Here is a 21,777-nt window from a genome sequence, read left to right on the forward strand (position 1 = left end):
TTTGTTTGCTTGTTGGTCTGTTGGTTCTGTTGATCTGCTGTTCGACATGGCATGAATGTTTGGTAAACACTCCCTGCTTTTACCTATGTCAGTGTCTATTGAATCATCTGCTATTCTATATGCAGTATTTCGCGTTTACTACTACTATCAGGTAGCATTGAATGGTTCTAGTAGTATCAAGTTTTTTTTTTTTTTTTGCCGCCGATGACAGCGGTTCGTTGCGGGGCCTGGCGTGGGCAAAATGTATGGAGAATGGAGTCGTATATACGTGTTAACGGTGTTGGCATGCATGATGTACTGGCTTGTTGCTCTTTCAAGTCAAAGCCCTTTTTTAAGAACATGCTTTGGAACTAAATTGGGCACGGCTCTGCGGAAGGCGGAATATGGAGTTGTTTTCTCGCTTTTTTTTTGGCTTGAGAATGCGCGGGAAAAATGGGAATTGGTAAACCTTTAGTGAGTCTCAGGGGAAGGAAAAAAATATAAAAAGTAGGGAGTATACCTACCTAGGCAGCAATATCATGTTGTTGGGTCCTCGAGCAACGCAAACGCATATGGTACCGCTCCGCGCTTATCCGCCCTTCATACGCGTCAGCCTGACGGCACCTCAAACATACAAATCCACTTACACCAAATAATGATAATCGTCAAGTAGATGGTCGTCATCTATACATGCGTGCTCCAAATCGAGACATCCGGCACAAGTACCGACATAGTACTAGTAGTACTACTACTACTCTATTTGGCTTGTTATTCCTGCTGACTTGCATATGATATGACATGACAAGTAAGGCAGACTTGCGGGCGTGCCAGCACCATGCGCAGTACGTTGTGACAGCTCCGCATATGCGGCTGCATGACTATATATTGATTCGGACGATCAGACAAAAGGCTGTTGAGGAACCCCATGTGTCAAACGTCAAAGTGACGCCAAGACCATGCTCAATGATTCGCTGGCTAATATGATTTGAAAGAAGAGCCTCTAAACCAGACACACTATGCACCATGATATCCGGTCGTGAAATCCCCAGCGTCAAAAAAGAGTGAATTATTACTAGCACTAGTGGCTTAACTAAAAGAGTGATTACCTGTACCTTTATATCCTTGTCCCATCAAATCCGTCGCTTTTCTCCGAAATACCCATTCGCTGTGTTCATCATGCAATGCAACCCATCTGTTTGGATATGATGTCACCTGTGCCAATCCTATCCTGACACTCTAATATGGGGACAACGGCTCTGTCTGGTACGTTGGATGTGGCCCCCAATTGCCTTCAAACAGCTGCGCAATCCAATAGTGGGAGTGGTCCCAATCGTAACGGCTCTGGCGCCCTTGATACGATCTACCCTCAATCACTTTCGGAGCCGGGGCTTCCACTGCAATAAAACTGGTAAGCAATACTGCAACTCGCTACTCACAGCGTTATCAAAACTTACCACTTCCGTTATTCTCCTTGTACATTTGCCATGTACCCAATTGTCTCTGTGTTTGAGCATCATCGTAGGCATCCAACACAAGCGCGTGTTGGCACGAATTCAGGTAAGCCAGACTAGTCTTATGTCTGTCAGGATGACCAATGGTTTCTGTCCATCCATCGGTGTTGTAATAATGCCAATGGTGAAGAAGATTGTTGCAACCATCTTGCAGTTGCTCTACAAACTCGGGGATCGAATAACGAAGCTGAAATAAGGCAAGGTTAATAAGAAATAGCACTGGACTAGCATGGCACAGATTCCACTTACACTAGAGCCGAAATTGTTTCGCGCGTGGCGATAGCGATCTTCGCTCAACCAGCTTGCTTCGCGCAAAAGAATAAACAAGCAAAGGTAGACCGTGTACCACATCGTTGTCGAGCCTCGTGACATGAAGCCTTCGAGTTCGCTAAGAACTTTCTTTCCATACTTGTGGAGAAGATGGGTGTTGATGCTGTCAAACTGAGCCAGTATCATGCGTGGCACCGAAACCTTTCCAAACAATGGATAGGATTCATCTCTCATCTCGGGCTTCATCTCCAATGTATCTTCGCCGCAGATCCACGAAGACCCAGTTGAGTGGCCTAGCAGCTCTTAGTCAGCCTCAATTGCATCTCTCCATCCGATTATGCAACAACTTACGCATGGCAAACCAGAAATGAAACAAAACTTTTAGGAAATCTCTTTCCTTCTCCTCAGACAATGTGAGGAAGGGCTTACTCTAAGCCGGCCTGTTATTAAACCCAATCAATCACAAGCGGATCTTGAAATCACTTACCGTCAAATCTTCGTAGTGTTCTATGGCTGCTTTGTATGTCGTCTCGACCATGTTTCGTGGAGCTCTCTCCCCACCAGCTCTCTCTCTCTTCATAGTTTCGACTGCATGATTCTCGATATATTCCTTGTAGTACGCTGCGGTTTTATGAATGTCGGCCAAGCAAAAGGGCGCCAAGTCTTTCCTCTTTCGCACCCCGTGCTCACCGCCAGGGACCGTCCAGAATCGCGCAAGCACATCGCCAACACGGGGACGGAATTCGGTCACCTTCACGATGATGGGATGTTTGGATATACCCAGAGTGAAAGAGATGGTGCGAAAGCTCCTTGGACTGACCCGGTCTCCCACGTCCTTCATGTCCGTGCCTCTCCAGCGGTTAGTGAGCTGAAGCCCACCACTGCGGTACAAGACGGCGTCTGTGATTTTGCCGCGATAACACGGCATTCGATGGATTGTCTTCTTTGACGTCTTCGAGTAGTTTCTGCACCCTACGCAATCTCCCAACAGGTCCGTTGAGTCAGGCTCACACTACCGCACGACATTAGCCGTCAAAAACAAACCAATTGGCTCGGGCGTAAGAAACGAAAATCTGGCTTACCTTCATCTTTTGCATCCGGCATCGAACACATGCTTTGACCTTCTTGACCTCATTTTGTTTGGAAGACCCAAGGATAGTTCGCCTTGATGGAGGACCCGAAGCGAGCTGAGATCTTGTCCGCTTAAGAGACGGCACTGGTTCCACAATTGCTTCCGGCGAACTGCCATGGGCATCCGCATCAGTGTCTGTATTATCAAGCTCTTCCAAATCATCTGATATATAATGATGATGGGCAGGCTCAGCACGGCCATGTTGGCGAGGTTCGTGGTTAGGACTCATCATGGGCAGCCAATTCTGCGTTTGAATAGCTCCATCTAGCATGTCTCCAAATCCTGTGAAGGGCGGAGAAATCGCTCCGGGCGCTTGACTTTGATACTCATTCATGGCTATTTGACGAGAGTCATGGGGGTCATACGGTCCTCCTCCCATGACGGGGTCGTTGAAGTGAGCCGGGTATGGAAGGTTTGTATCCTGGGCTTCCTGAGTGAGAGGAGTGGTCTCTTGTGGTGCCTGAAGTAATAAGATGAGCGAGTGGTTAATTCAATTGATGGAGATTGTGGAAGAAATAGTTGCTTTGAATCTAGAAAGGGCCAAATTCTTGCTCTTGAAATATATGGATGCAGTAGAAGGTAGTGCAAGGCCGACGACTTAATCCGGGGGGGGGATGGGACATAGGTCTTGACTCACGGTATAAACAGGAGTGTGCGGATTTTGCTGAAATAAGTCAGAGTTGGTAGGACCAAATGATGGCACCCCTTGAAAGATATACTGTTGCTGGGAACGAGGCCGGGCAATGTTGAAGCTATCGGGTTGGCTAGTGGCATGAAAATGCTGAGAAGGAAATGCATTCAGCGCCTCTGGGGAGGGATGGCCTTGGATCAGCATGGTGCTGTCGCCATAGTAAAGCCTATTATCAGATCCAAGGGAGTACGGCGGGCAAGGGCCACCGTTTGTGTTACCTACATACGGCTGCGGCTGATATGCATTATAGACCTGGGGATCAGGTGGCAGACCATTCAGAGACAATTGTCCAGCAGGGGCCACCACCGGCACACGCGTTGTTTCGGTGACGCCAGCAGAGTTTGTCGACGAAGAGAGCATGTAAGCCGCATCATACGGATAGAGCTGAATAGAAGACTGTGCGCCATGAGTCGCTGAACTGACTCCATAGGGCCAGGTAAAGGCAGCTGAGGTTGTATCATTGGAGGCCACACTATCGTTGCTTGTTTTTCTGCGCTTTTGCCGACGACCGCTTGCTGGGGAGGACTATGAAGGAAACCGGTCAAAACTCAATGTCTTTCTTCAGGCTGTCTTGGCCGGTTGAGCATCAACCCCCGGCTCAGTAGGATGAGGGGGCTGGCAAGCTGCAACAGCCGATAAGACAGGCAGCGCACCGCCCATCTCATGCGTCATATATACACAGCTGGGAGTAGACGAATACAAGTAAACGAGGGGGTAACATTTGGGGGGGTGCGAGACGACAAATAAAACAAAAGGCAAGGAAATAAAGTAAGTTGATGAATCAAGGAAAGGAAAGAATCTCCCGCGTATAACAAGCCAGAGCAGCGGAATCGCCAGAACCGCAGCGAGTCAGAGCCAAGCGACTCATTCATTCGCGCAATGCATGCTGCCCGCCACCTGCACAAATCGTACCAGAGATGGGGATGGACGTCACACTTACGGGGATGCTGGGAGAGCGTACCACAACGGTTGTCTCCATGGCTGCTGCGGCGCAACGCTGGCAGGCCACAGGAGGGTGTGTTGCACAGCTCGATGATTGAAACCGGCCAAAAGAGCAAGGACAAGCAGTTGTCTGCCGCGCGATAGGGGAGACAGCACGAAGCCGGGACGGGGCACAGAGTTTCCACCAGAGAGGAGCCCCCAGGAGCGTTTCCGAGGGGACGCAGAAGCGGGAGAGCGGGCAGCGTGGGACTGGCCGCTGCGTCTGTTCAACGGGGGTGATGTGCGCTGGTCGTACCGTATCACATCAAACGAAATAGCCTGACGGAGGCAGAACTCGAGAGGCACCGCCCAAAGGAGGAGCTCAGAGAAGGGTGGGAAAGGAAACCGGGGGATTGACAGCAACTGTGATCGCAGGGGGCCGTATTTGTACAAGTACTCGTCGCACCAGAAAGCACAAAGGATGCGCTCGATGGCCGCGACGCCTCCCATACCGTTCTATCGGGACGTAGCCTTCTCGATCAGGGAACGTCGTCGGGCGCCCTGCAGCAGATGGCGGTACATTGCCGTCCGCGGCGCTGGCGAAGAGGACGAGGTATCGACGAGGTATCGGCCAGGGGCCTGTCTCGCGGCGGCCGAGCTGGAGGAGCGGCTGAACAGCGCTGGATTTGCTTCTTCTCAGCTCTGCTGCGGCGCCCGCATCGCCGCCCGCTATTATTCACCCCCCATCACGGCGACTGGCGGCTGTCTGCCAATCTGAAAAAGGCCTCAGACGCAAGGGGACCCGAGACTAGCAGCGCGGCCGGGACGGTTGCAGTTCGTTTCTTTTTGGAGTTGAGTCGGCCATTCTGGGCCTGGTGGCGGAGGCATGGCAAGCAGAGGACTGGGGCCGTGGCTGGGGCCTGGATCTGGCACGACATGAATTCGACGAGACATGGATTGTCGTGGATTGGAGTTTGACAAGCTTGAAGTGCAGGCAGCATTTCCAGGTCTCGATACAGTTGAGTACTACCTATCGGAATGAGTGCCGGTCCGATCCTCTGAGCTTGCATCACCGACAAGGCAGGAGCTGGATACCTGGATGGAGCACGCAAACGCAGCACATCGCCATGTAGCTTTCTTTCTGCCCGAGGTATCAACTTCAATGCGGCCTGGAGAAACAAACAGCACCTCCTTGCAGAGATGGCTTCAGCTCTACCAATATTTCACCGACACAGACAAATGCGACTACACGCTGGTCGCAGCCTCTCATCCTGCCGCTCCTCTGACTCCTGCGGCTGCTCACTCTCTCAAATCAAGGCAGACGCCCGTATATGCAGTAGTACTACTGCAAGTGCCGGATATTACCACCACCACCACTATCATCATCATCTTCATCATCATCATCACCGACGGCAGCAGCAGCGGCGGCAGCAGCAGCAGCAATATACTAGCAGCAAACAGCCACCAAACTCTCGCTGCAAGTCGGAGCAAAACGCATCAGCCTCTCGTCCACACCGGGCTGCGCTACCACTCGTCGGATGTGACAGAAACAGCTCCAGTACGCCATGTGTACGAGGCCAGTCCAGACCTCCAGACCCTGGTTGGCCGTCCTGATGGGGGCCATCATGCAGGAAACACCTTGGCCAGGCCGTTAATCTTCCAATGGCGGCTACAAGCTCCAACTCCAGAATCCACTTTCTCGCTCGTCACATACAAGGGTCCAATCACAGACTGCGGCGCCCCAGCACGAGACCCAAGCCTTGCTGATGTTCACTGATGGGTCTCACCGGTCGACGTTCGAAGCCCCGTCCCTGTCACTTTTATGCACTTCTGAGTGGCCGCCATCGACATGGGAGGAGGGGAATCAAGATATGTACAAAGTACGAGTGTGTATGGTATGGCACCCGTAGAGCCAGGTACTGCTTGAGGTGCTCCACCTCAAGCGGTTCCGAGTTGCGATGGTATGAGCTGAAAACTGGACAGCTTCGGACGACTTTTATTGATGTTTGATGGAACAGGGCGACATGTCGGAAATTATGCTCACTACTCAGTTTCTCTCAGCTCTCTTCCCGCCTGTGGCTGTACAGCTGTGCCGGCGCGGGTCTTCCAACATGCTGTTGCCATGTCGATGAGGCATGACATGCCGCAGACTGGATATCATCACGTACATAGTCCAAGCATGCTTACAGCCAACAAGCTTTATTGCACGTGCTGCAACTTATATCATTCTTGTTTCGTAGCAGTCGTCTTTCTGCTCTGGTAAATCATCTTTCAGGACAAAAAGACGCAAGTGAAGAGGAAAGGGCATCATATGAGTCCGCTCCCCTTTGCCAAAGATGTGACTCGTACGACCAGTATTTGTATTTGTTTCTCTTACTCAATTTGCCATAAGGACGACAAATGCCTACTGCCACGCTCCAGACAAGAGAGCCCACTACCTCTTCCAAGAGCTCTGTATGCCAGCAGCATTTGAGACGCTGAGAATTTCACAAGTGTGTAATTCCCATCAACTGGCACAGATACAGAGTGATATTCCGTGCTTGAAGGGAGGCGCGGTGATGGGGCGAGATATATATTTTTTGTGGGCTTTGTATGGATGTCGGCTTTGTGAGTGTGTGTGACAAGGACAGGCACTCCCGGCTTTGGCACTTGAGCCGAGCGAATCTAGCAATGCACCAGCTTGCTTGCCTTCACCCGAACGAGACGGAGCGATGCGTCTCATTTGCACGAGACGACGCCGGATACGCAGAGGCGAGAGGCCATCCAAGTCATGGTGCCCAGCAGGACCGCAGCGGCTCGCTCCGTATGCTGATGAAGCGAATTGCCATGTGTGGTTGTCTGGCAGGCTCCGCAGACGTGACTCCGTCAGTATGGTCCCCCCTCCCATCACATCCACCCCATTCACTTTAGCCCAGTCGCCGAGTGTAATGAGGGCGAGGGCTGAGGCTAAGCGAGTCGTGCCACCCAAAGGCAGATTTTTCTTCTTTGCATTGCAACTACTACTGCCGAGAGTGTTTGTAGCTCACGTTTCGTATTAGTGCCGGCAGCCTGGAGTTTGATCGCTACCAGCGCAAAGTTAGTACCCTTTCGATCCGAGGGCTGATCATGGTTTCTTTCCTCTCATCAATCTCTCCGGCACTCTCTAGCAGTTGTCTCGCAAAGGGCTGGAAGCAGTATTGCTTCTGCTATAGACAGAAAGAGCTAGTTGCTGGAGTCTAGCTCGCTCCCGCTTCACCCATCTTTTGGTCTGCTACGGAGTATTTTTGGCCCGTTGGCATTATGCCCGAGCATGGAAACTATGGCACTGCGTGTTGTAGGATACCCATCAAAGCCTCTACCCACCCTGGGCAGGCCTCTCGACGAGAGGCGTGTCGTAATTGGGTTGCTATCGCGGCATCTTGGTGCGATTTGAAGGGCTCGGTTTTTTTTTCCGCCTCGAACGCAATGCGACGGCCCATCGACTCCTCTGATTCTATCGAACGAGCCACCGGTGGCCCCCTCTGCGGTCCAGTTGCTACCGCAATGTATCTCCGACCCTGGGTTGCTGCAGTCGTGTCCCGAAGGGCATTCTTGCAGTCATAAGTACCCCTTTTGACCAAGCAGTGCGGCAACGGGTCTTGTCGCAAGATTTGCACCACCGACTCAGCAAAGGGATGCCACTTGTTCTTGCAGCTGCTTGGGCACTCTGCGTCTACGTCGCGAACTCCAATACGTCTTTTCAAGTCTGATAGGCAATGTCGTGTCGTGTCGTGCTCGGACAGATCATCCGTCATGTCGCACAACGACGAGAATATACTACGGGGCCGCGGCCCACTGCCTGCCTCCACTTTCTTGGAGACGTCAAAGCATCGCTGTTCGAGCGCCGAGCTTGCTGGCATCTGTATCTCTGGTGGCAAACGTCGAGCCTGTTGCGTGGCGTGCATTTCAACCCAAGGCCATTTGTCGTCGTATCCCATCTCCTTTCCAATATCTATATATATATGTCCCAGAACCGCGACTACTGTTGAGTTCTCATGGCCTACAGCACGATTAGCAAAACAATCTTCCCTGTCAGTATGCCTGGAGCTATGAATATCGTTGACGCAGCCGTTCCGAGGCCCAAGCAAGCAATGTCAGAGCTCACAGACGTGATCAATGGCCCCTTGGCTTGGTCAGGAGACGAATTCAAAAGTGAAGAAGCATACACCTTGGAAATTCATACAGAAGAGCTTCAAGAAGTGGATGCGGCTCTTCAGAGCTTTAAAAGTAAGGGATACGCTGAAACAAGCTTCGTGGAAGTCAATAAACGGGCATTACTAAGTTTTGAATACAGCTCACTGCCTTGATGGTGACGAAGTTGGACAATCCAACTTTCCTCTGCCTAAGCTTGCGCCGCAGCTTGCCCAATGCGCCAAAACTATCCACGAAGGGCGCGGATTCTTTGTCCTTAGAGGTCTTGATCAACTAAACTACTCTGTGGAAGATAGCACCATCATCTACTTGGGTATTGCCAGCTACATTGCTGATAAAAGAGGACTGCAGGATAAGAAGGGAACTGTACTCAGTAAGACATTTTCCAGTTCCTGTCTTGTCATGTCTTGGGTTTAAGACAGCTTCTGATTCAATCATCAGCCCATGTCACCAATTCGAAATCATGGACAGTTCCAGCTGAGAAGCGCCACGGAATTCATTCCAGCCAGGCTCTGGTAAGATGAATAAAACAATGCCGTCTTCGTATCTGACTATATACACTTTGACTGACTTTTTTTCCGGTTGAAAAAGCCGTATCACAATGATATGGGTTGTGATATCCTAGCTCTCCAGGTTCGGCACAGCGCAGAAAAAGGGGGGTATACGTACCTCAGTTCAGCCACTACCGCTTTCAAGAAACTACTCTCGGAAGCGCCATCGGCGGCATTGAGTTTGATAACTCCAGAATGGCCTGTGCAAATGTAAGTACAATACTCCATCCAGCTTTCTACTATTTGGCGTTTGAACATTTACTGATTACCGTTGACTAATAGTTCGGGCCGTGAGCCGAATTATTACCTCGCGCCTGCTCTTACGATTCATGACGGCAAATTAATGGCTAGCATGGATCCGAATCGATTCGGACCTCACCCATCCTATGGATCATCCAACGTGCCAAGTTTAACGGCGTCACAGCTGTTGGCTCTTGAGAAAATATCAAATGCCGCCTACCGCACGGAGCTGCGGCTTGATCTAAAGACAGGAGACATCCTGTTCTTCAACAACTGGGCCCTGCTCCATCGACGCGATGCCTATACAGACAGTGATGAAACTTCCCGCCACATGGTAAGGCTTTGGCTACGAAACTCGGAACTGGGCTGGTCAGTCCCAGACTCCTTACTGCAGCCTTGGCTTGCGGCTTATGGAGACAATGGAGTTCGAGACAGGCTCTACCCCCTGGTTCCAACAGCAGAATACAAACTGCCCAAGTATTCTGCGGGTTCTGCGGCATTTGTGATTGAGGATTAGCAACCTTTCCGATTCCGAGTAGCTTACTTCAGAAGCTGAGCCATGGATGCCATGGAAGATACCTGATCCAACGGACATGATGACTGGCTAGGGGTGATGAAAGGGGAGGCGATGACACATTCCAGCTATTCTTTTTCACAGCTTCAATCTCATAATTACACTCGCTATGTGTTTGTCTCGCTACGCGCCTAAACTTGAATTTTGGCCCAGCTCAATGACTCAGTCTGAAGCTCGCCCTGCCTTCTCCAGTGACCAACATGTCCACCAAATCGAAGCTTCACTGCCGCCTTGCTCTTGTGAGGTGCCACCCGGTGAAACAAATCTCGTGGCTAGCCGGCTCAGGGTCTCCACAGTGCTCTATACTACTGACTTCGCTCCGGCACGCGCATCAAATTACTATCCACAACTGCCGCCAGCGAGGTTTTAGCCTGGGATCCCCGGCGGTTAAGCCAGAGTGGTTCGAATAGGAAGCCGTTCCGGACCCGTTACCCCCTCCGGTTCAAATCTACGCCGGCCATCGAGGAACTAACAAAGGCTGGGCTAATATATACAAACCCCCCTTGAACTCTTTATCGCCGCTTTTCGCGCTTTACCAATCCAACCAACCTCTTGAGGCCGCACGACTCACCAGATAGCTTCCTTAAACAGAATGACTTGCAGAAAAGATTGACTCGTTTGTTTAAATGAACTATATACTTCTTGTCAACTATCACATGCTCCAATGCCTTGTTTTTCCTCCAAGCGCTTGAACACGCAGGTGACGTGGTGATTTCCGCTTTTACCATAGCAATCTTACTGCTGGATGCCCAGGCGAATGGCCTTTTTGTAATGCATAAAAATAGCCTTGGATTCTATTGGGCAAAATAGGGCGGTAGATCGTATCTGACTGGTAGATGGCCCTGGCCGGCAGAGTCAGCAGACTACTGCCACGTTGTTGTCTATCGTGGGCCGCAGTTCAGCCCAAGTGCCCGCTTTGCTGCCCTTTTAAAGGGGGGAGGGGAAATGTTAACGCATGCAGCAAAACGGGTCAGGCTTGTACTGTTCTAATAGTCAAGAGAGGAGGAAATAGCCATGGATGAGTAGGTATTCCCTGGTGACTGGATCTGGAGAACCCAGATATCGGCATGCGTGGCAATGGTATGCATAATGAGCTCTCCGTAGCTCTCTCGGGCCTTTTACAGGGAGTATGCCCCGGTATATGCGCCATGAAGGAGGGTTAGCTGATTTCTTTTTGTTTATCCTCATTGTTTATACTGATATACGCCACCTCGCATATCTACTGGCGTCTACGTATCAGATGGTCCTAAAACACTTTAGACTTGTTTATATACATGTATGATTCTCGCTAGGTGAGCATGTGCCTGGTTTCTGCCATGTCTTGTACGTAAATGATACGCTGTAAAGCAGATGCAATGACGCATAAAACGTAACACGACTCACTCATCGCTCGGCCGAATCCCAAATACAATCTAGCCTCTGATATCGCCGGCTCGGGACCGGCCTTCTGAACTGCTTGCTTTCGTCAATCTGCATTCTCCAGACGACTTAGAATGAAAGGAAGTAATCGCCTTGCAGAGATAGAGGAGAACGAAGAGACTACTTGAGACCACGCTTTCTTCCCTGATAGGTGCCTTTTTCGTGCTATTCAAGTGGGAGGCGAACAATCAGGGACCACTAGTTCTTCGGTGACGTGACAGTGGCACCTTGAACGATTGCATCTCCAGGTAAGAATGCAGAACTTCCCCGAGTTGCTAAACATATCACTATCCTGCATGATCCCTAACGGTCTGGCATATGATCCTTGGACCTACTTCGAAGCATTCTGGATGCTGGTGTAGGAAGACAAAAGAATGGCAGAAGCGATCATATGGCTGCAAAGAGAAACGACTTTTCTGAGACGTTGGGAGACTCGAAGGAGGTATCAAACCGAGATTCCATCAAGAATAAGCCCGTAAGAATCGGAAACTTCGGGAATGCCATCCGGTTCATGTGGCCCATTTTTACGAAAACTTTACATAGGATTCGCTTTTCTAGTCTAAATATGCAGAGCGATTAGGAAGCTAGAATAGGTCTTTGGCTGCCACACTTAAAATGACAGTGCGATATAGGGTCGTAGCGAATTTCTTGGCTCGGAAGCTCCTTACTCTCTCCCACACTAAACAGCCCTCAGAATAGTGGCACGATACAAACAGGGAAAACTGGTTTCATCACATCAAGGAGCGTTGATGTAAAAAAGTAGAACTGCATTGCCACCTCGTCTTGCATCTGCTATCTGCAAGTCCAAAGAAAGAGGGAGGCATGGCATGGCATGGCATGGCGCAATTCGTGCCCAAAGTGAAGTCAATGTGGATATTGACTTGCGTTCTCGTGCCTCTTTTTTGAATACACGTTGCGTGCGAAGCAGTAGCAATATTATTTGTCTAGAACCAGAAGACGAACCACTCAATGTTCATGGGAGGATCATGTTGGAAGAAACGCGTGCATGGAGAGGAGAGCAAATGGCATGAAAGTGTCTGTGTACACGTCTACGCCCCCTCTGCAAAACACGTTGGACGACTCCACTGGAAAGATACCGGTGTCTTGCGTGGGGTTATGCAATCAAGCATTGCCTGTGACGTTCCATTGGATATCGTATTGATGCTAGCCTACCGAGAATACGTGTTGTTGCTTGCGGACAAGCTCTCGGAGAGAGCTTTGGTAGATAGGTAATAGGCGGCTACGGGCGAGTAAGAAGTACGTTTTAGCCCGTGTAAGCCCAGAACGAAGAAAAACGTATACATTATTAATTCCCTAAGGAGTATCAAACTGAGAGAAAACCGCTAAACGGCCATCTCCCCAACAAACTGATCTCCCCGGCGCTATCCCACCCCCCATGCGGTACACAATTTCGTATCATATCAGGGCACCCATCTCTCCCTTGTCCCTTTCTGCCTACTGCATGCCATCCTCCATCCACAAGCCACCCCCAGCAAAGAGTTCCACATTATTACGCCTCTTGTCGAGAGACAACAGATAGAAGGAAAAAAAAGGGGGGGGGAGGGGGGGCAAAGAAGCAAGGGAGATAGAAAGGGAAAGGACATTCACACATACAACCATGAGCTTTGACACATACAAGGTACCTCTGAATACTTTGGACGATCAGGCCGCGATTCGTCAAACAAAGGGAGGGAGGGCCTGCGCCGGGAAATTATTTCGCCTAACGGTTCTCTCTTTTCTCTTTTTCCCTGTTCCGGGCGGAGCAACGCTCCTCCCCCCCTCCCATCCACGTTATGGATAATCGATCCGAAGCGCCGTCGGCACTGAAGCGAGACGAAGCGAAGAACGAAGCGAGCCGAGACCCATATGTTGGGCTTGATAGCATAACCGAAACGTTCAAGGGGTGGAGAGGAGGGGAGGGCGGAAAACAAACACTCTACCCGGACATTGTGGAGGGTGGGCGAACGCGAATGACGTGAACCAAAATAGACTACCTGACCGAGAAAACAAAGACCTGTCCTCTTGTTATTGGATGGCTTCAAGCAAAGACGAAAGTGAACCAAACTGACAAAACAAAATGATGTAGGGGTCTCAAAGCAGCATGGCGAGCAGCGCCGCTACGACACCGAGAGTGCGGAGTTCGGCTGCTTGGGGAGCAGAGGCTGCTCCTCCTGTAACCACAGGCGGAGTTTCGTTCCCGCTGGATGCCGTCGTCGTCGTTGTTGTCGTTGATCCTGATGTCGAGGCTGGACTTCTACCTTCGTCAGTTGAGGGCAGAGGATAGGCAGTGACTTCTGGCGACCACGTCATGGTGACCATGCTCAGAGACGACGACGACGACGATGACGATGCCGATGCCGATGCCGATGACGACGAACAGCCGCTTGCATATACCGAAGCATAGCCCGACGCGGTTGTACACTCATTGGACGTCGTCGTCACCGTCACGGTTCCTGCTTCGACGTCTGTTAGAGTCGAGTAGTATGTCTCGAGGATGATGCTTGTGATTGTCGTCGAGCGAGAGAGGACCCATGTGGTTGTTCGGACGGATACGATGGCGGAATATTGGGGATGAGGCGTGGAAGAGGAGATGCTGGGGACGGGATATGCTGTGTCGGAGAATGAATAGGGTTCGAGAGAGGAGTATGAGTCTGCAGAGGAGGATGGAGTTTGGTAGGCGTTTGAAGAGTAGGACAAGACGCCTGATCCTCGCCATGGCGGTGGTGGAGCGATGGTTGGTCTGCGTGGTGTTTTTTTATCTCTGGTTAGCTTTGACTGATATAGTGAGGCAGTCTGATAGTTTCTCATGCCAAGTAGACGCTGTGGCATATGCTGCTGCCACTCTCGTCTGCGAATATGGGTTTCGTTACCTGTCTACGATGCCATTGTTGATTGCGTTCGCAAGGCATGCCAGGACAAGCCCAACAACAAAAAGTCGTGGAATTAATTCCATTATGCTGTATATGATGCTGATGTTATGATCGTTATGTTGTCGTGACGATATCTTCTCTCTGGCAATAAAATAAAATAAAAAGTATTAATAGTTGGTATCAATCGATGACCGAACAGCTTCTCAGTAAGATCAAGCACTTTAGATCCCGAGATTCCATCCATCATAGAGTTCAAAATGGCACGACAACGGACGGGCCAGTCCCGGCATCAAGTAGTCCATCACGCGTCACAGCATCACTGCCGCAAACACAGGTGCCGTCTCTCACTCTCTTTCTTTGCGTATCCGTGTAAGTGGCCGCGTGATGCCACCCGTACGAGCGTGTGTGTGGTCAGGTTTTATATGTGAATTGTCTTTGCAAATGTGAGTAAATCATTGTTTGCTAACGGTTGTGGCATCATGTTAGCAGGAAAGGTCTTGATTGAGGGATACAGACTGCACATTTGTGGATAGATGTGATTGAACAAGTCTAATTTTGAGAGTGAAGGGATGTTTGGGATGCGAGAAGAGTGATGCTTCGATCCTCTTGGAGTGATGAATGGATGGCAGTTTGGTCATGATATTTGGCGACTGATACCAGACATTGAAGATCTATTCAGAAAGTAAGTACTATTTTTTCTTTGCCCCTTTTTGAGATATGTGAGGCGGATATGAATCTGACTATGAGACTATGTGTTCCATCTTGCCATGAGACTCTTGCCTCAGCACAAGAGTAGCTAATTCTGGATAGTCATTCTAGGTGATCGTATATGGGACTAATAGGTGATTATCATGATAAATGAGTGATAATTGCGAAAGGTGTTGGTGTTGCCAACACTCCAGGCTAGAAGTCGCAATGCTAGACACGCCATGTGAATGGACGCAAAACCGTTGCTGTGTACAATCGCAAACGGCTGATACAGTGAACCACGAGGCCATCGTGGTTTACTCTGATCATATCAATATACCACTGAATATATATAATGATGTCTTGACGTGGTTTACTTGTCACAAAACAGCTAGTGCAGTACCGATGAATGGAAGCTTTTTGGGAGGGACCTGGCGTTTTTAAACCTGTAGACACATATCTCCTAGAGTATGTATAGCAGCAGTGGTTGAATCTTGATTTCAGATTGAGAATCTTCATTTTCAGGTATGACAATGATTTACCTCTCAACAAGAACAGCTCTGGCCGCCTGCAAGTCGCAACGCCCTGCATCTCTCACACTTTTTCATTCTTATCCACTGTATCTCATATTTAAGTTTCTGTTCATGTAATCAAAGTTTTAGAATAAGCCATATCAAGTCTTTGAAGCGAATGATATTGATCTTCATATTATGTAAGTCTTAAAATTTGACTTCATCTTAGCGAAGGGTCTGAGCCGATGCATCCTTTGTAAGCGAAATCTGCACTGAAACCAAGAAATTTCTTACAAAAGATCCTGGAAAATTACTCTTATGGTCAGAATCTTGCTTGCGTTACACTATTGCTGGGTTTTAATTGTCTCATATTTGGTGCTACACGGCTTCGCGTCGTAAGGACCTCAATCAGAGACACTCAAGCTAGGCTGCTGATGTGTTTCCTCAAGGCGTAACACGAGCTGTTTGCTATCCAAATTAGAGAGATATAGTATCCGAAATTTCGGCTATTCTTCCAATCAAACCGTTCGTGAGCCAAGCCGGCTGGAGTAGGCTTGTGGAACATTTTGACTACTCCGGGCTGAGAATCAGGAGCAGTCATTCAAAGCTGAAGCCCCTGGTGCTTGAGATAGACGCATTACAAAGATGATGCTAACATTATGCTAATCTGATAATTTAGTAATAGTTTATGCAGCCGTATTGATATCATAGTAGATAGCACTTCGTAGAAACGTGTTTCAGCCGGATCCAATATCTGCAATAGAAAGTATTTAGCTTACTAAATTAAATAACAACCACTTTTACTACAGAAGGAGACGAGATAGCTAGCGACTGTAACGATCCGTTATACTGTGAAGCCAAACAGAGCAAAAGATTAGGCCAATAATCTCTATTGCAGCCATTGTTGTAACGGAACCAGCTGAAGGGACTCAACTCACTGTGAGAGAACCGGTCGAAATAGTAACTCAAATTTCCTCGCGATGCATTTTAATCGCATCAGGGAAGCATATTGAATTGTATATGGTGATTCTGAAAAGTGGTGTTCTTGGACTGAGATGTTCAGAGAAGAATGTCTGATATCATGTCTTGATCGATGATAGCTTACCCTAAAAACTTGGGAGAAATGATTCGCCACATTGAAGATATTGTAGGCATACGCTTCTCACAACATATATTTGAAGAGATGAATTTGGCACTTGAAATATGATGACAAACATGCTAGGTAGCTAAAATTAGTTGAATGTGAAAGTATCGTGAATTTATCCGTGTCTTAATTACCCACTTTCAAGAGACGCAATCTATGTCAGGGCTTAACTACACGTGGAGAGTGCTGTTTATACACTTGAAATAAGAACAAAGCTTGATCAATTTACTCTAACAATAAACGCCATCTATGAATACGTATCATTAAAGCCAATAGCTCGAATTTCGCATCCATTCCCACAGCCGGCATCATCACATCATCACAGCCATGCAGTTCTGGACTTGTGCCGCAGCCTTGACCCACTTACCCCGGACAAAAACGTCCACAATAACGATGCCACAAAGTGACTGGAATTTTTTGTGAGAGTCTAATGAGAAATGCGGAGGCGCGCAGTGATAAGAGTGAGATTACAGATTACGATGTTGTTTATGAAGTACATAGTTATACGCGTTTACGCGAATGTGTCTTCATTTCTTACGGCAAACGGGAGATGGACACATGGATTGTAGTGCCCCTGCATGCTGCTCCGCCGAGTTCGAGCGGTTTCCCTAAGCATAAGCCGTCCGTCCGTCCGTCTGTCACAAGCGCGGTTTTCCAGATAACAAGTTGCCGTTGCTATTCGTATTTCATTACTCTTCGTATTCCAAATGCTCAGCCCGACATATCCGACCAAGAGGAAACAAACCAGCATTTCGAAGTTGGGCATGGGGGTACATGTAGTTTATACAGCCGCGGGTAATAATAGCAATACGTAGTGGCAAGCATGCTGACATGCAACGATTACGAGCATCGCCTCCTTCGATAGGACGAGAACAAAGACGTCTTTTTAGCAATTGACCTGCATCTGAAACGCTGCCTGGACATGCACGGCACTTTAGTCCGCAGCATCCGCTGGGATCTGAATACTGTACCTATTCATGTTCCCTGCGCACGTCGAGCTGCCTATTCCCGTGATCTCATTCCATGGGGGGGGGGGGGCTTTATCGATTTATGCGCTTCTGGCAGAGCAGAAAGCTGCGCGTAAGCCGGCAAAGATGAGCATGGATTACAGCAACTTGGCGTGCGCCACTTGAATCCTTCCTCAACTGTGCCCAAAGCCCAAAGCAGCAATTGCAAAAGTGATGAGCAGCACATTATACTCCGTAGAGCTAGTGCCAGGCAGTGAGACGGGTGCGAGTAGCCGCCCAGTTGAGTGCCGGTGTGCCTGTCTGTGGAGGGATCCGCATGTGCCGGATGTGATGAATACTGCATGGCTGAAGATTTTTTCTTTTGTAAAGTTGAGTGTGGTCTTCAAGAAGCATATGTATATGCTGAGAGTTGCCATGTTGAGCAGCACGTAACAAGGTGTCGTGAACTCATGGCAGACTTTGCGGTTTGCAGACGCATGGGACTGCTTCTGGGCGAAGAGCGAAAGACAATCACGGAGACTGGCGGAATCGGAATTCTACAGGACGATCAAGGGTCCTACCAAGACACATCTCACATTTCATCATCCATCACCATCCAGCATCCAGCATCCCATATCCATATCCTGGGCGCCACGATTCAAGGGCCATGCTTCACCACACACATCAATGCCTGTGGCCCGTCGTTGTAAGCGAGATAAAAGCGACCGATCTTCTCATGGTGGCTGAGGATGCTGGCCTGCCATACTGTACATGCTGGTACGTCTAAAGTGTGTGCATCCAAAGGGCACTCAAGGCGGGCGTTGCCGGGTCAGTGATGTGATGTGATGATGGCTGGGTCTATCAGATCTCCCAGCCCCTGAGATTACCACCCTGCCATGTGCATGTGCATTTCAAGGCCAGCAGTTGGGAATACGCATCTCTCTGTTGTCGCTTTGACCAGCTCGGCTAGCAATGGTGAAGGTACATGCAAAACGCTCATCGTGACCGCCTATATTACAACTTGGGAACTTTTTGTTTAGCGCAGAGAGAAAAAAAAAAAGGGAGGCTGCTAGTGAGCTGAGTTGTAAAGCACTTGGCCGGGGGTCCTGAATTAGTGCCCCAAGTCGGTGAAGCCTTAGACATGCTTTTTGGTGCATCATGACGCAGCTGGGAGCTTAGAGGAGCACAGACCACCAAGCGTGGCATGTTTTGGATCTGTCTGTCTCGGTATAGGGTGATGGACGGATGCTGGTTGTAAGTATAGATACGAGCGTGGGTAGATGAGATGAGAGAGGAGAAAAAAAGACTCTGGGTTATATGGATCGTCATGAGATTAGAGATGAAGTGGTGATTCTCACGTGATGGTAACGGGATGTCAATATTTGGCCCACTAGAATTGAGGTTGAAGGAATGGATCGCGAATACGCTCTGGATCGGTTTCAGCTTGCCGGGCGATGCTCCGCGTTGAACCGAGACCGTCGCATTAGCTCTACAGTGTTACTAGTTGTTGCTTGTATCCTAAAATCTACACGTAATAATACGCATTGCATGAAACAAAAATAAAGAGCTGCATTAGATCGCGAGTTGCGAGTTTGTTGTCAAGGCGGGCTATCCGCTACAAGTAAGAAGGAAACTGTGTGCTGTCAGTTGGACTTCAACTTGTGCCCCATATTTGAGTCCATCCCCCTTTCTGCGCGGCACCCCCTTTATGCAACGTTGTCTTTGGCTCAGCCTTGCAGAAGAGGAATGGCCTCTTCGGTCCGATGGAGCTCTTCTCCGCATTTTGTATGTTCGTACCTGCTCGTCCTGGTATACCGCAGAAACTGGCGGCGGGATAGAAGATTGAAGCCAGAGAGCGAAAGCAATAGTCGATGAACTGAAATTGCACGCTTAAACAGTATGTGAACTCATACAAACCCGAAAGACAACAGAGAAGAGGCCAGAATTTGCCCACATCTCGCAACTTGCGAGTTCCTGGGCTCGGGTGCCGAGAGGGAGCCTCTCTCCATCATCTCGCCCCAGATCGGCTTAGCCCCGTCACGATAACTGGAGCCGGCTTTTTCCCTTTCGAGTTCTTTTCTGGAAGCCGTCAGCGCCGTGCTAAAACCCATCTCTGTCAGCAGAAAAACGCCTCCTCTCCGGACTTCCAGCGGCGTCCGTTACGAACACTGGAGGCCATTGCCGAGGGTAGTGGCTTGAGGCGCTGGGCTTTACAGTAGGCGTCTTCTAGCCAAAACTCTTTTCACGAGCGACTTAAAAACCGGCTTGTCCTGAATTGGACACTGTGGCCGACGAAGAAAGTGTCAGAGGCTCTTGGAGGAGCGAGTCTTGTGCTCAATGTGAAGCAGGCCGTCAATCGGGGCCCGAGATTAACGGGTCGTCGCTGTCAATCTCAATCGTCGCAGAGATGCAAGACTCTCCGTGGCTGCCGATGCCAAGACGATGCTGCTATTGCTTGGTACTATTTTCATTTCTCAGCCGCACAAGCTGTGCGCAATAGATGACGACGAAGATTTCAGTCCCCTGTTTCAAAGGACGTGCAGCGAGGCAGTAGAGCAGAACCCCATACAGTCCATACAGTATTTTTCGACGATGGTGGAAGTGGGCTTGTTTCTTCTTTTTGCCCTCTCCGGGTTCTCCAGAAAAGTCAGCTTGACGGAGCAAGACAATTGGCTGAACGCAGGCAAGATTTTTCTTCTGCACAGTGGATGGCGTTCGTAATTGGCTGGTGGAGAGTTTATTGTTCCCACTCAACCAATCCACAGCCATGGCTCCTCTCCCTACGCTCCCAATTTTTTTCCAAATTTCTCAAATCTGGGGTACAAAGGAAACCTGGGCTGGGCCTGTGTGTGGGTGGCCTGAGCTCGTACGTTTTGCAGCGCCGCCTTGCTGCTGCAGGTGAGACGTCGCCTTCCAAATCTCACGATGCTCTTTTTTTTTCTTTTCTTTCGTTCGTCTTGCAGCAAGGCGAAAAGGGCACGCCGTTAATACTCCGTTGACGGAGATTTAACTCAGCGTTTGAATTGCGGGTGTGGTTATTCTTAATTTTTTTGCTGCTTCTTTTTTTGCTTTTTTTAGATTCATGCGGCGTTTAGAAACTGAGGCGCACGAAAAGGCTGGGCGCAAACCAAAAATTTGTTTTACGCCGTCTTTACTTCTTCTCAGTGACAATGGATTTGTCCGCTCTGCGCATGTATTGATACCCTGTCGATAGTTGGGCTGCTACCGCAATAGTATTGGCTATTTGCATCGGGGAAACAGACGTCGTCGCCGTTTCTCTGCGCAGCGGTTAAAGACAACTCCAGTTTTTACCTGCAGCTCGCATTCCTCGATACAGGTAGTAGTGATCCCTAGAGCCAGCATTGCACCGTCCTGGGTCCCTTGCAAGATTTGCTGACACCACTCAAGAGCTGTCAGTTTCGCTTCACGGGAATCTCGTGTGAGCCATGGCGAGTCAGATTCCAGGCCATGTCCATGTACCTGTACCTGTACCTGGGCCTGTACATGCGAGCGTGATCACTTGAGAACGGCACTCTCGCCACAGACGTACGAGACGGTAGACTCTAGGGCACCTTTTCGCCAAACGGCAAACGCCTTTAGCCCTGACTGTTCCTCGCTTTTGGCTGAAAGCAGCAGTAATACAAGGCATTTGATTCGTTGTAAACAGAATCATGCTGGACGCAAACTCAGGTACAGTACACGGCAAGTATCGTGCTACTCGCTGCCTGTACAGACCACTGTCTCGTGATACTCTCAACCCTCGCCCTGTTCCAAATCTTGCCATGGGGCCCCTTTGCCCTGGCCGGCGCAGCGTGATACAGGTACCTGTACGCCCTCGCACAGTCAGGCCACTAATATACGACAGTATTGCCTGTCGCCATTCTGTCATACAGGCGCTGCCGCACCAGTCGCAAGCACGAGCACCAGCTCAGCAGCCTCAGCGCACTTATACGGCCGGCTCGTCGACGCTCCTCTCTGGAACAGCAAAAATGGCTCGACAGTCAGAATTAGCGGGTTCATGCGCTCTCGTACCTGTACTAATTGGTGTCTAGCACTCTAGTTGGCTCAAACTGTGCGACCTGCTTGACGGACGGCTCGTTTAGGACGCCGCGGCGTGGCCGAGGGTTGCGAGTTGAATATAGCCTGTGCTGGAGTCTCT

At 49.6% G+C, this 21,777-nt stretch overlaps 4 protein-coding genes across 4 annotated transcripts; 1 reads left to right on the forward strand and 3 right to left on the reverse strand.

The window, feature by feature from the left end:
* Positions 1-1,215: 1,215 nt before the first annotated feature.
* Positions 1,216-5,014, reverse strand: TGAM01_v206153 (hypothetical protein; the record flags this gene model as incomplete). The annotated part of the gene is made up of 8 exons (XM_024549806.1): positions 1,216-1,373; positions 1,434-1,677; positions 1,740-2,053; positions 2,112-2,190; positions 2,248-2,772; positions 2,843-3,352; positions 3,530-4,055; positions 4,524-5,014. The coding sequence occupies 8 exons, from the start codon at positions 5,012-5,014 to the stop codon at positions 1,216-1,218; spliced, it is 2,847 nt and encodes a 948-aa protein (XP_024405468.1).
* Positions 5,015-7,800: 2,786 nt separating this feature from the next.
* Positions 7,801-8,427, reverse strand: TGAM01_v206155 (hypothetical protein; the record flags this gene model as incomplete). Its single annotated transcript, XM_018802594.1, has 1 exon — positions 7,801-8,427. The coding sequence occupies one exon, from the start codon at positions 8,425-8,427 to the stop codon at positions 7,801-7,803; it is 627 nt and encodes a 208-aa protein (XP_018664101.1).
* Positions 8,428-8,517: 90 nt separating this feature from the next.
* On the forward strand, positions 8,518-9,982 carry TGAM01_v206154 (hypothetical protein; the record flags this gene model as incomplete). The annotated part of the gene is made up of 5 exons (XM_024549807.1): positions 8,518-8,749; positions 8,817-9,047; positions 9,116-9,189; positions 9,266-9,435; positions 9,508-9,982. The coding sequence occupies 5 exons, from the start codon at positions 8,518-8,520 to the stop codon at positions 9,980-9,982; spliced, it is 1,182 nt and encodes a 393-aa protein (XP_024405469.1).
* A 6,510-nt stretch (positions 9,983-16,492) lies between these two features.
* Positions 16,493-16,682, reverse strand: TGAM01_v206156 (hypothetical protein; the record flags this gene model as incomplete). The annotated part of the gene is made up of 2 exons (XM_024549808.1): positions 16,493-16,577; positions 16,633-16,682. 2 exons carry the CDS (start codon positions 16,680-16,682, stop codon positions 16,493-16,495), a joined length of 135 nt encoding a protein of 44 aa, XP_024405470.1.
* Between the last annotated feature and the right edge of the window lie 5,095 nt (positions 16,683-21,777).

Source organism: Trichoderma gamsii (genome assembly GCF_001481775.2).
Source record: "Trichoderma gamsii strain T6085 chromosome Unknown Scaffold_20.2, whole genome shotgun sequence".
NCBI lineage: Eukaryota > Fungi > Ascomycota > Sordariomycetes > Hypocreales > Hypocreaceae > Trichoderma > Trichoderma gamsii.